This window comes from Paroedura picta, chromosome 11 (assembly GCF_049243985.1).
Source record: "Paroedura picta isolate Pp20150507F chromosome 11, Ppicta_v3.0, whole genome shotgun sequence".
Lineage (NCBI taxonomy): Eukaryota > Metazoa > Chordata > Lepidosauria > Squamata > Gekkonidae > Paroedura > Paroedura picta.
Genome location: NC_135379.1, coordinates 43,336,994 through 43,351,271, shown reverse-complemented (window position 1 = coordinate 43,351,271; position 14,278 = coordinate 43,336,994). Strand labels below are relative to the sequence as shown.

General features: G+C 45.6%; 1 protein-coding gene across 2 annotated transcripts in view; it reads right to left on the bottom strand.

The window, feature by feature from the left end:
- VPS41 (VPS41 subunit of HOPS complex) overlaps positions 1 to 14,278 on the bottom strand; it is a 117,834-nt gene that overhangs the window by 63,956 nt on the left and 39,600 nt on the right. For both annotated transcript variants that reach the window (XM_077303547.1, XM_077303548.1), the window contains exons 5-7: positions 8,406 to 8,480; positions 5,814 to 5,876; positions 3,978 to 4,043 (exon numbers count right to left, since the gene is read on the bottom strand). In XM_077303547.1, coding sequence (XP_077159662.1) covers positions 3,978 to 4,043; positions 5,814 to 5,876; positions 8,406 to 8,480 — 204 coding nt within the window. The remainder of the gene's footprint in view (positions 1 to 3,977; positions 4,044 to 5,813; positions 5,877 to 8,405; positions 8,481 to 14,278) is intronic.

Here is a 14,278-nt window from a genome sequence, read left to right as displayed (position 1 = left end):
TGGGTGCAGCTTGACGGCACTTATGTTCATAAAATGCTTTTCGGAAATGAAGAGTGTGAAGCAACGAATGGCATCAACTTCTGCAGAAATGATTAGAATTAATGTCAACAAACAGCATTTGTCTGTCTAGCAGACCACGAAGGCTTTAATTACACAATTACAATTAGCAAAATTGGACCCCAAAACATATATAACTTTTTTGCAACTGGATCCCAGGAACGAGTTTCTGCAGCCGACTACGTGTCCCTCTGACATCTTATTGGGCAATATCTTCAGCCCTATAATCAAGACCAGCGACGGCTAATACAGACAAGCATATTGACTGAAAATTGACACTAAAGAGCCGTAGACAATTTTGGTCGCTTGCCAAGGAGGCGTCATCAGCTGCTATTTCCGGTTGCAAATTCCCTCAGTGCCTTTACTTCCAACAGTATCTTCAAGATTTAATCACAAATTTAAGGTAACCCAAGACAAGTAGCCAGACATGTTTAATCGGAAACTTGCCTATCCTTTAATTTTGTCTCTCAGTTTTCTTGGGACGCTCAAACCCGCTGGATGACGTTTCGTATGCTGTCCGGCCAGCGCGTTTATTGAGGTGGCTCATGTTGGATGCTCTGGTGGGCTCTTTAAGGGTTAACTGACAAGTGCCTTTCTCCCAGCCTTCCCACCTTCATTTAACAAGCTTTCACCCTGTCATTTTTAAAGATTAGACCCTCTTTTAAAGGTAGAAGGTTAAGGCCCACAATAGTACTATTTGTCTTTCCTCCTTGCCTCAAAGCTCCACCGTAGCTAGGGGTGCCCTGTTATTTACAAAGTATTATTATTGCAGGGTTACCATCACCTGCCACGAGTCCCATTCAAAACTTCCTGCCCTTAATTGCAGAGCGAAAGGGACAGGCACGATTCAGTTACTCAGCACCGTACCCGTGGCACTTCCGATGGCTCATCTTCAAAAGCGGAGCGCCGTACCAAGAGTCTTCCAACAAAAGGGGCTTTGCTTGCGCTCACAAAAGCAACATAGTTTTGTGGGAAGCATTCACAGTCTTGACCCAGGACTAAGGGCCCTACCCAAAAATCTCAGCTTCATAGTCCTTTTGTCAGCTGAGTTACTGCACTAATAAAAGTCCTTTGCCTTCCTCCAGTCGGAGGAGGAGCTATTTTCACCAGAGGAAAACTCCTTAAGGTGGAGGGAAGTGATGCTAGCACACATTTTCCTATCAACTCTGGAGCTTTTTTATGATACCTTCAGGTGGGCAGCCATGTAGGTCCAAAGAAGCAGAACAGATTTTGAGTCCAGGGGCATCTTTAAGATCAACAACATTTTCTTAAAAGGATAAGTTTCCATGTACATGCGTCTTTTAAAAAATTGTGCATGCATATGAAAGCTTATACCTTGACTAAAACTCCGTTGGTCTTAAACATGCCTCTGGACTCAAACTTTGTTTTATTATAATATCTGTGGCTGGTACAACACTTCTGAGTATTCAAACCCTACAAATATTTCCCCACTGCCTGCAGCTAAGGAGCCGTCACCAAGAATGCCCTGCTCCAGCTCAACCCAGATCAAGGCGATGAATTCAGTGGCCAAAGCAATTTGGGATCAACTTCTAAGTCTTGTTTTCATTATTTACATACACCTTTCTCCCCAAGCGGCTGATGTCATCCTCCCTGCCTCCATTTCATTCTCACAGCAGCCCTATCAGGTGGGTTAGGCTCAGAGAGCACGACTGACCCAAGGCCACCCAATGAGCTTCCATGGCATGAGTGGGGATTCTCGCCCAAGTCTCCCAGATTCTAACCCAACACTCTTAAATCCACCACACCACACTGCATGACAGAATCATCTATATCTCACATACCCAACTCAAGAGAAAGGCCCAGGAAACTGCCCCCCCCCGCCCACACAGCTACATCACCCACACAACATCATTTGTGTCACTGAAATGATGCAGGAGGCCCATAAAAGGAAAGGCAATCTATGCCTCTGTCAGTGACTTCTTTGGGGTAAATGGCTTTGTTTCCTTTCTGCTTGTCTGGAAAGTGAAGGAGAAATCTGCTTTCCATCCCTCGTTTCGGAACAGTCTGGGACCCCGACAACTGAGCCCCCAGGGAGGGCGGTATATAAATATAATAAATAAATAAATAAACTGTCACTGAGCACAGTCTGAAAGGCACGAGTGGAAGCCGGATGCACTCATTTGCAATGAGACCCTGGCAAGGATTATGCATAAATTTATTAAGAGGGGTTTTTTTTTTAAAGGAAAAAAATATTAAAATTAAAATGGAGGAGTGGGGATAAGAAGAAAAATACAAAAATATAAAAAAGGCTCCTGGTTTTATTTACAACAAATACAAGTAAATCAGTAACGTTTATTGCTCACTTTAGAATGATAGACGTTTAAGCTCCTTTCCCCCCTATTATCTAGGTTTTTTATGATCATCAGAACCACAAATCCTTTCCCCCCTTCTCTCTAAGGGGTTTCCAGTTCACAATAAATATAGACATTGTCTTTTCTCGAATCAAAGAAGTAAGTTTAGCTATCTCTGAAGGTTCCATCATCTTCGCCAACCAAGCCTCTCTTGTGGGTAATGTTGACGTTTTCCAGTTTTGATCACAAGGATCATGGAGACAACAGGAAAGCTTTCTATTTCATGTCACTGCTTTAAAGCAGGAATTCAATAGGCTCGAGGTGCATATTGTCTTGTGACCAGCAACGTACCAGGGGAAACTCAGAAAGGACTTGGCAGTTCTTGGCAGAAGTTCTGCTTCTGCAAAAACTTGCGTGAAGCCAGGGCTTTCCTCCCTAGTCCAGAAGTCACACACATTAGACCTTGTCCAAGCAAAAATGCAAGTTAGATACAGTAACTCTGGCTCAGTGCAAATGGCTACGGTGCTCTTTTTCTCAATTTTTTGCTTCCTCAAGAGCTCTGACACATGCAGAAATTCCCCAGTGGAGCCCACCCACTGTGCATGTATCTTGTTACTTCACCTCCTGCTCGACCTTTTTTAGCAGGCACTGTCTCAAAACCTGTCAGGACCGTTAGTCCAGGGCAGGGAGGGCATTTGGCCTGCATCTCAAAGATGGCCACAAAATTAAGTGTTTGGTGTTTTTGACAAGTTTCCCAGTTTTTATCACTATTCAAACAACATGTGAACCCGCACTTGCATCTTATTTCATTACAATGACCCCCCCTCAAATTTGAAAGTCGTCCTGGTCTCTCCTGACACTTGCATCTCAGGCTTGGCTTCTGGGAAATTAAAGTTGGAGATGAAGAAAGGCAGAGGCAGCCCACAGAAGCCTTCTAATAGCTCAGGCCAGCAATGAATCTTTTTTTTTTTTTTTTGTAAACGAAGGGGAAGGTGTCACCTGACATGCTTACCAGCTGGCTAATCCCTCGCTGGTACAGGATTCTTCCTGCGGCTCCCTTCCCCAGTTGGTACTTAGTGGTAAAGCTCATGCTGAATCTTTACTCAAGATCCCTCAAGCCACCATGACACAATGAAAGCTTGAGTTCTGACTCCCGATTGCCCTCTGCTGCCTTCTTAAAATTGGTTAAAGAGAATAAACCACTGGCACCTAAGGGGCCTTTGAAGCCATTTTGAAACTCCCTTGAGGGAAGGCAGCTCCCAAAAGGAACTGTTTTTTTATACCCTGCTTTTCATTACCAAAGGAGTCCCAAACCAGCTTTCAAACCCCTTTCCCTTCCTCTCCCCACAACAGGCACCGGATGAGGTAAGTGGGGCTAAGAAAGCCCTAACAGAACTGTGACTGGCATAAGGTCACCCAGCTAGCTACATTGGGAGGATCGGGGAATCAAACGTGGCTCACCAGATTAGAGTTTGCAGCTCTTAATCACTACACCACACTACCTCTCATGCTGGTAATTTGGGTTGGGGGGAACAATAACAGGCCCTTTGGGATCTCAAACTCTGCTGCCTGTGAATTTGAACACAATTATGAAATGCTCAAGCTTACCTTGTTTCCTCCTGTTACAAATTGCTTGTAGTGGGATCTCACAAACTGAGGGTGAACAGCAACGATCTGCACATAAAAGGTAAGAAAATAAAACCCCAATGTTTTTAACCTGGGATCATAAAGACTCTAGAAGAATTTCAGTACACAGAATCCATCCCCCTACTTCCATTTCTACATCAAATTAAAATCCTCTAAATTTCATTGATTCTGCAGGAGCTAGTCAAAACAGTGTTTTGTCATTTTGGAGGGTTTACTTTTGTTATTTCCACAGACAGCCAAAAAAAGAAAAGAAAGCTAATGATGTAGAAATCCCATATGTTTTTCCAGGGGTGGGGGTGAGATGGGACTCTACCAAATTCTGCTGGGTTAAAGCAGATTGTTTTTAATCCTGGAATCATCCACACAATCCCACTAGAGTTGGGTCTTTCAAAGGGAGTAGCATCTCTAGCATAACACCACCTGTATGGATGCCACAACAAAGCATTTAGCAAGCTTTGACCTACTTGCCTCCTGCAGAATGTTCAAAGCTCAGGGTTTGTGGTAGCACCAAAGACTGGCAGCAAAATTCAATTAAGGATACTCAGCAAAACATCCCCAATCTAGCTGCTGAACTCCCTAAAGCAGGGGTAGGCAAACTGTGGCCCTCCAGATGTCCATGGAGTACAATTCCCATGAGCCCCTGCCATCTGCAGGGCCACAGTTTGCCCACCTCTGCCCTAAAGAGTATAGAAATGATAAGTATAACAAGATTATGGTAAGGGCTCGTGTTGCTCTGTTTTTAGAATATGGCCTACCTTCTGCTTTTATCCTCCTGTACCAAGCTTCCAGACCGAAGCTCCCAGCACCTAGTTCAGGGATCCCCCAATACAGTGTCCGTGGGCGTTATAGCACTCATGGACACATTTCTTGGCACCCCCCCAAGCATTTTTTGCCCAGCAAGGTTTCAGATTGGCTGTGCAGATTTTTAAAAACACTGCTCCAGCAGCCACTGCCACCACCAAACAAAGATCTTCACTGTGTGAGCCAAGGTAAGTGGGGGCAGCCATTTTGGGGTCAGCTCTACCTCCCGCAGCAGCCATTTTATGACACCCATTTGGTGGGCAAGCCCATCACACTGTGCCTGAATTCCAAAGGTGACCGCAGGCTCAGAAATGTTGCCTCTAAGAATGGCAGCACCAACTCCGAAATACAGACCAGGGCTAATTCTGCACATGGAAGATAATGCACTTTCAATGTGCTTTTGCAGCTGGATGTTCCTGTGCAGAACAGGAAAATCTACTTCTAAGGTGCATTGAAGGTGCATTAACCTGTGGGTGCAGAATGGGCCCAGGTCTGCATGCCTCCTTTCAACTGGCTGCCTTTTCGTCTGCAGCTCCCCTAAGGGACCTGTATTCTCCAGCGTTTAAGAAAAGTGGTTTGGAGCCCAACTTTCTGCTGGCAAGTGAATCAGACCAGGGATAGAAGTAAGAATCCGATGGGCTGTTCGTCCCACCATGTGCATATCTTTTAACATAGACATGCAAGTGTGACACATTTCAGAGAGCACATTTGGATGTTAAACATACACTCCGCTACCTGCAAGTATGCACAGAGCACTTTTAAGACATATAACCGAGACTTTAGCTTTCACACTGCACTCCTAGAAGGTGTTAACAGCTTTCTAAGTCCGCTCAAGTCAGCTGGCTAAGAACAGGATGACTCTGCTTAGGATGGCACTGGAAGTCTATTAAGATTTGGTTTTATTCTTCTAAGAGGAGACAAAATATACATAAATTGTTGTGATTATTGGCTTCAGGCAACAATGAGACATTTGTTGTGAATGAACTGAGTACTTACTTTAATTGGGCAATCAAATGTTTCGTGGAATTCTTCTCCCGTGTATAATCCAAATACCTGCACCTGAAATAAAATTATATGCTTTTAAAGACTACCTCCAATGGCTTATTATTTATTCTACTGTGGGAGTCAGAAGGAAGTGAAAGTTACCTCGAAGAATTTAGAATGATCCAAATCTTCCCTTAGATCTATTAACATATTTTATGGAAGCACCAAAGAGCTTCGATGCCATTAAGCGGCTGGAACCACCAAAAGACAAAGGGAGCTCTTTGCTTCTTCCAGGGGTGGCCAAACAGAGGCTCTCCTGATGTCCGTGGACTACAATTCCCATGAGCCCCTGCCAGGGTTCATGGGAATCGTAGTCCATGGACATCTGGAGAGCCACAGTTTGGCCACCCCTGGGTTTTGTTAAATTCATAAACAGCTGGGCTAAAATAGAGAAAAAATAAATTAAGGGCAAAAAGGTACCAGCTGGATATTAGGAACAATTTTTTTTTTTTACACTCAGTGTAGGTCAGTAGTAGAATCGGCTGCCTGAGGAGGTGGTGAGCTCCCCATTCACTGGGAGTCTTCCAGCGGGGGCTTGGCAAACAATTGTCATGGATGCTTTAGGCCAGCCTTTTACAACCTTTTGACTATGGAAGAACCTCTGAAAGGAACGCCGGAAATGGTGACACGCCCTTTCAAAGAACTGGGCATGGAAGTGAGACATGGAAGCCAAGCAATCATTCAATCATTTACTGTTTCCACTGTGAAGAAAGAGACGAGGCCTGTTCAGCAACAGGGGAAGAGGGTTCCAGTGACATCTAGCGATGTCAGAGGCCATCTGAACTTCTGGGAACGGCCACGGAACCCCTGAGGAGCTCTTGCATAATCCCTGCCAACCTTGCATTGATTCCAAGATGTATATCTTTTAAAATAAGTAGAATAAATATACAGAATGCTCCTCTCAAAGGCTCTGCTTCCCCACTTTTATGATATATACAAATTGAACCCCAGCAGTGTTACAAATAGGGCTGCCAGTCTCCAGGTGAGACCTGGAGATCCTCTGGAATTACAGATAATCTCCAGACAACAGAGATGCTATGGAGGGTGGCTTCTATGGCTTTGTACCCTACTGAGGTCCCCATCCTTCTCAGGCTCCCTCTTCAAACCTTCAGGAATTTCCCACCCTGGTTCTGGCACAACCCCAGTTATAAGCAGAATACGTGCCCTGCCACCGGGCACTCAATGGCAGAGCGGTCATATCCTGTACTTATCTGCAATTACCAAAGCAGTTTTGTTAGAGCTCTCTCAGCCCCGCTGGGGGAAGAAGGAGGGAATGGTGTTTATACACTGCTTTGAGATTCCTTTGGGTTGTGAAAAGTGGGGTATAGAAAACCTCCTCCTCTTCGTCGTGGTCTCCTCTTCCATTTTAATCAAGTGAGACTACTCCATTTACTAAATCATCCTAAAAAATCCTGACTAGGAATGAAATGTGTAACAAACTGTGTTCTCCCAAGTTAGGTGAGATGGTTCTTGAGAACAGACATTCAACATTAGCACCATTACTGCAAAAAACAAACAAAACATCTCACACACATACACACACACACACACAGAGCATCCTGAATAGATTACGTTTAGCATTCTATCACCTCCAAACCAATATCAGTAATGATTGCCACCGACTTAAAAACAAAGACATTCTAATAAGTGGGAAATCGATGATCAAAATCACCCAAATGTCATCATGCTCAACATCCAAGGAAAACATGGATAATTGTTGGTTGAGTGGTACACAAAATGATATATGTCCCGTGTCCCCCCCCCCCCAGTCGAGGGAGATGGTGCCGCTTTTTAAGAGGAAACTGTACATATATTATACACATATCTATTGATTTCACATTTGTTTAGCATGGCCACTGTAAGGCCCTATATTCTTTGGATAAACTGTTGGTACTTAACAAAAGATTTCAGAGAGGAAACACTCATAAGGGTTTACTCCCCCCCCCCACACACACACACACACAGAAACACAACAAGAAAAGCCACTGGCCTACAGAAAACCTGCCCCCAAATCCAATTTTGTGAATTTATAGGCAGAGCAGCCTTTAAGCAGCTGTCCCACAGAAACACCGGACTAGGCACTGAAGTATAACTGGCACGGTAATAAAGATTAAGGGGACGCGTCCCCCTCCCTCCACACCGGTCACAGCTGTTAATCAGCTTCATACCAGTGGTGCTATTGACACGCCTTGCAATTACTTTTCCTAAGGTACGCTTAGTCCAAACATATTTTACTTTCATGATGAGTGTTTCAGGGAGTGGGCTGGTTCTCAAACAGAAATGACCATGGTTCTATTATTGTTATTATAGGGCAGGGGTAGTCAAACTGCGGCCCTCCAAATGTCCATGGACTACAATTCCCATGAGCAAATGCTGGCAGGGGCTCATGGGAATTGTAGTCCATGGGCATCTGGAGGGCCGCAGTTTGACCACCCCTGTTATAGGGCTTCACTGTCCACAGATCTCTTGCCAAGCTGGAAGGGCGCACGCGAGCACTGCTTCCGTGCCCAGCAGAAACATGAGCATGGGCTTGTATCGCCGTACCTTGCCATCTTCTGAGCAGACGCCCATGTGTTCTCCACTTTCATCCAGGCTGACTTGGTTGATCTTCACTGGGCTCTGTTGAAAGTTTAGAAAACAACAACATTTAATGCACTCTTTAAAGGAAGAAACCACGTCCCTCTGGACCTCCCTTGAGTTGCAAACAAGGCTTCCGATACAATGGCTGGGGGTGAGGGGGGGGGGCTCAATAAACTGCCTGGTTTTGCTGGAATGACAGAAGAGGAGGGGGAGTGCCAAGTGCTCCAGGGCCACAACACACCTACTGTATTGCTACTGAGATAGTATGGCGATGGTTCCCAAAATTTAGCAAAACGCTTTCCATATTGACTGGTTTGCAAAGGAACCCCTTAAGCACCTGCCAAAGAAACGCCGGGTGTTACAAATAGTTCTGTGGCATCCTCCCCACACATTAGCAGGGGAAAACTGGCAACAATGAGCAATCTGCCATTCCAGGAAGCTTGTCTCCATGGCTGATCTCGTGAGTCAGAATCCCTGTACTGCTGCTGATGAGCTCCAGGGTTTCCCAGACCACAATTTTAAAAAAGCGGGAGGGGAGGATGGACAGGAGGGGGGGATGGACGGACACATAGGACTGTGGCAAATACATGGAGACTTTGGGGGTAGAGGCGGGACTGGGCGGGATTTGGGGTGGGGTGGGGCAGGACCTCAGCAGAGTCTATTGCTATGGAGTCCACTGTCCAAAGCAGCCGTTTTCTTCAGGGGAACTGATACCGGGAAATGACTAATTACTTATAATTCTAGGGGATTCCCAGGTCCTACCTGGGGACTAGCATCCCTAGGGACACAGCATGCTCTGACCTAGATGGCCCAGGTCAGGTCAGATCCCAGAAGCTAAGCAGGGTTGCCCCTGGCTAGTAGTTGGATGGGGGACCACCAAGGAAGTCCAGGGTCACTACACAGAAGCAGGGAACTGGAAACCACTTCTGTTAATCTCTTGCCTTGAAAATCCTTCTGGGTAGTCATAAGTTGCCTGTGACTGGACAGCACCTCATACGCACAAGAAAGGACATTCCATCATTCAAGAGAGCCTGCCACACATTTAAATCAGAATTCAGTAGTCCCTTTAAGACCAACAAAGATTTATTCAAGGTGTGAGCTTTGGAGTACAAGCACCTTAAATAAATCTTTGTTGCTTAAAGGTGACACTGGATTCTGATTTTATTGTGCTACTTCATACCAACATGGCTACTCATTTGAATCTGCCACACATTTGTACACTAGCCCACAGATTACCAAGGGGAGGGAGTGTGGGTAAACTTCTTAGAAGGTTTCCTTGCCTGGCCCCTTTAAAGCAGTTCTAGCAAGCAACCAAGTGAAGCGGGATTTATAAGTCTACCCCAAAAAACTTCATGGACACAATCGACCAGTGACCGCAGCCTTGATTTCCGAAATGCCAGAGTATTTATTTATTTCTATTAATTAAAATTAATTTCCTATTATACCAAGGAGATAGATTCAAGCGGGTAACCATGTTGGTCTGAAGCAGCCAAACAAATTTTGAGTCCAACAGCACCTCTAAGACCGACAGAGCTTAATTCAAGGTATGAACTTTCACGTGCACAAACACTTCCTAAAATGCGCCAAAGCTCATACCCTGAATAAAGCTCTGTCGGTCATAAAGGTGCCACGGGACTCAAAATTTGTTCTATTGTACCAAGGATGGTGTGAAATCAGTGACTGCTTGGTACAGAAATTAGGGAAACTACCCCCACACACACACACTCCAAAGGTCTGCAGGATTTGATTAACCTCACAATTTCATGAAGAAAAAGGGGGACAAGTTGTGTCAGGGAGGAATAAATGCCCTCCACTGCATTACCATTAGCCACCGTTTCATTGCTCGCGTGGACCTGTTTGGAATTCTGGACAATATAAGTAAGTTTGACTGTTCAAAAGAAATCAATAACGTCAAGCTGACACTATTAGAACACAAATGTAACTTTAATAGAGGGGGGGGGCGTTCAGGAGAAATGGTCTGTGTGGTTGGTGGGGAGGAGGCAGGCCACTAGCACGGAAAGAACGCTTTCTGCAAAACCTTAAATTTGAAGAAAAACCTGCCACTGACCCCCCCCCCCCCCAAAAAAGTAACTTGCGAGATAATCAATTACCTAATGTAAAATGTTTGAAATAAATACACTTAGTATGGATTATGTCAGCTCTTCAATTAGGAATAAATTCATGGCCATTCAGAGAAGAGTCTCTTTCAAGCATGGGCACCTTTCTGCCCACCCGATGCTCATCAGCTGCCTCCCTTAGAGTGTCACTCCCTCAACCTGAGAAATCAATCTGCTAATGTATAATTTGTAAAGCTCCTCTGACTAACAAATGGATAATTGATCCTTTCACAAATGCTGCATCCCCCGTGGAGTGGAGGCAGAATGAATAACAAGCGTTCAGACTGCATTTGCACTCCCTGTCCTGAAGGAACAGTTACCGGCGAGCAAGCCAGAAAGCTAAACATTTTTTAATAGTCGACTGTGACTTCATGCCTTTTAGCCACGGCTAACAGGCGTGCAACATACAGATGAGGAGTGCGAAAAAGCATACCGGTGTCCAATCGTACTTACAGCAAATTGCATTTTACTTTGGAAGAGACCTGCTGATTAGACAACTCATAAGAAAAGCGTTTCGGCTCAGTTTTGTAAAAATACGTACTCTCCGCTCATCCCGGAACCATTTAACACAGTATCCCGTTATACGCATAGAACCCCAAATGCATTTTCTTTAAAAAAAATGTTCAGTTCCCACGGCTTTTCTTCAAAACCTGCCGAGTGAGCTAAGGCTAAAAACCATGCATATTGTGTAAAAAGTCTGTAACATGGCCACATACAGGAAGAGGTCTGTGAGCTGATATAACACAGCAGTAAGGCAGCCTGCAAAAGCCTAAACAAATTCTACAAACTGTCCTCAGTTGCCCTGGGAAGGAAACTTTTTCAGGAATAACCTAACCTATATAAGATGCCAAGCAGAGTAAATGTATGTCAAGCGCCCAGATTTCCAAATGCTTAAGACCAGATGGCAAGTTTTCTGACAGTAAAAAATACGCGAGAATCCGATTGGCAAGGATTATGTGGAAACACAGTCTGTGACAATCTGATTCTGCTTGCACTGCTGCTGCCCGTCTTCTGCGGCTGGCTTGGCACTCATGATGGTGAGGCTGGCCGTGGAAGATGGGCAGCGGAGGCAGCAGCAGTGCATTGAGTGGAGCTCAGCACTGGGCACGGTCAGCCACCACCTCTGCCAGCTGTCTTCCACAGCTGGCGCTGCTGCCAGCAGTGTGGGTGGAGGTGGAATGGGCATGGTGAAGGCTGGCCAGGACTGTCACTCAACCCTGCTCAGCCCTCCACCCTGCATATGTTGGCATGCTCCTTGGCGCAGGACAAATGGACACCATGTCCGTAGTAATTTCCATTCCAGGGAGCATGCCAATAGATGTGTTTCCACATCAAAAATGTGTACCCACAGAAGCAAGAAGAAAAATGGCTGCTTTGAAGGGTAGATTCTATTGTTTTATACTCCGGCATAGTTAAAAAAATTAGTGCTCTATCTATCCTCGGAAGACCTAGCCACAGTTACCTATGCAATGGTCACTTCCAGACTACATTAGTGTAACTTGCTCTACGCAAAGCTATCCTTGGCTCTGATCTGGAAATTACAGAGGCACAGGTCCTTGTGGGGCCCCACAGAAGGTTTGTATTTGACCCACCCTCCAACGACTGCATTGGTTGCTGCTGGAGTTCTGGATCAGTTTCAAAGTTTTAGTACTGACCTTTAAAAACCTATGCAGTCTGGGTCCCTCATATCTGAGGGACTGCCTCACCTGCAGAGCTAGTTTGGTGTACTGGTTAAAGGCGGCAGCTTCTAATCCGGCAAGCAGGATTTGATGCCCTGCTCCTCCACATGCAGCCAGCTGGATGACCTTGGGCTAGTCCCAGCCCTGATACAGCTGTTCACACAGAGTAGTCCTGTCAGAGCTCTTTCAGCCCCACCTCCCTCACAGGGTGGATGTTGTGGGGAGAGGAAGGAAAAGCAATAGTAAGGTGATCTGAGACTCCTGAGGGTAGTGAAAAGCAGGGTATAAAAAGCAACTCTTCTTCCCAATACGCTCCTTGAACGGCACTACTCTCTGTAAACAACCAACTTGCTGGTGATCCCTGGCCCCAAGGACATGCATCGGGTCTTGACCAGAGTCTGGGCCTTCTTAGCCCTGACTCAACCTGGTGAAATGATTGCCAACCAAGATCCAGGCCCTGACAGAGATGTCAAAGTACCACAGGGCCTGTAAAATGACCCTCTTTAACCAAGTCTATGGTTGATACCAGGGCAGTTTGAAGCTTTATGGGCCTCCTTCCATCTCCTCTCTTTTGGCTTCCCTACTGCTTACTTGTACTTTATGTTTACCTCCAGTCCGAGGTAGCTGGCAGACAGAGGGTGAGGGTGGGGATGAGGGTTTCAAACTGAATTTTAGTATTGTATTTTAACTATTGTAATATATTTTATTGTATATGGTTTTATCATTGTAAACCGCCTTGAGCCCATATTGAGAGGGGCTGAAAATAAATGTAATAATAACTAGCATCAAAGCCCATTAAAAAAATGGGCTTTGAAAGGGGTGGCAGGCAGGAGGGTGTGAGAGGGTGGCTGTGGCTCCCTTGGGCTCGCAAAGCAGGTTAAAGGGAGTGGAAAGCCCCCCCCCCCGGCCCTGGCAACAGGGCTTTGTAGGGAGGCTGCAGATTCCCACCCAACCACCGGCTCCCTCCCAGCAGGAGTGTACCTGTGGGCCGCAAAGCCCTGTCGCTGCCTCTCTCCTCGTGGGCGACAATGGAGGCCGCAGCTACAAGGCTTCTAGCAGGCAAGGAGGGAGAGTCAGAGCTGGAGGGGGAGGGCCAATCAGGGTGGACCTGGACAGACAGGGCCCTGGACAGTCTCCTCCGAGGAGGCTGTTTCCCAAATATATAAGGGAGCGAAATAGTGTTAACGATGATGATGATGATGATGATGATAATATCACAAGCTGTTTTCCTTCACCCCTCTTACAAGCTTGGTAAAAGCTAAGATACTTTGCATGACGCCACATAATGGCAAACTATAGTTAGAGCAGGCCATGACTGGAGGAGCAACTAGACATGTCTGAAGGAACCAGGAAACTTTCAGGTCCATGGGCGCCCTCACAGAATGGCAGTGGGGGTTGCCAGAAGGAAGTCTCTTTGCATAGCAGGGGACCTTGTAACTCAGAGGGTCATTCAGAGTCTTTGTCTTGAATACGACAAAGCACAGGACATTGTGGGGACTAGATCTTCAGTGGTATTATCCCTTAACTGAACAGAACTGGGATAGTAACACAGTGGCTAAAACAGTGTGTTACAAATCAGGAAATCTCCCATTTGAATCCTGCCTACCATGGATTCTCTAGATTTTCCTTAGGCAAATCTCTCCCCCCTCTTCCCCCTCCCCTCAGTTTCAGCCCTCCTATCTGCAGTTCTTACCTTACAAGGGTTTTACAAGGATTACACCCAGATAATGTCTGTGAACTGCTCTGAACACTTGAAAGCACTACAGAAATCCAAACCATAACAGTCTCCAGATTCTCCACTTCAATAAAATTACTTAGCATGCTTCCCCTAGAATCTTACATTGCATAGTTTACCTGTTATCAAAATGCCGTGGATGTGTTGCTTGCTCACTTTTTATAATCCGCTGCACAAAATATATATATATAAATGTTGGAAGTGTGCCACAGACAATTTAACCCCCCCTTACCCTTTTCAGCACAATGTGGACGTAGGTCTTCTCTAAGCTGTAATTTACTAAGGGGGCAGGAGGGAGAGAAATTG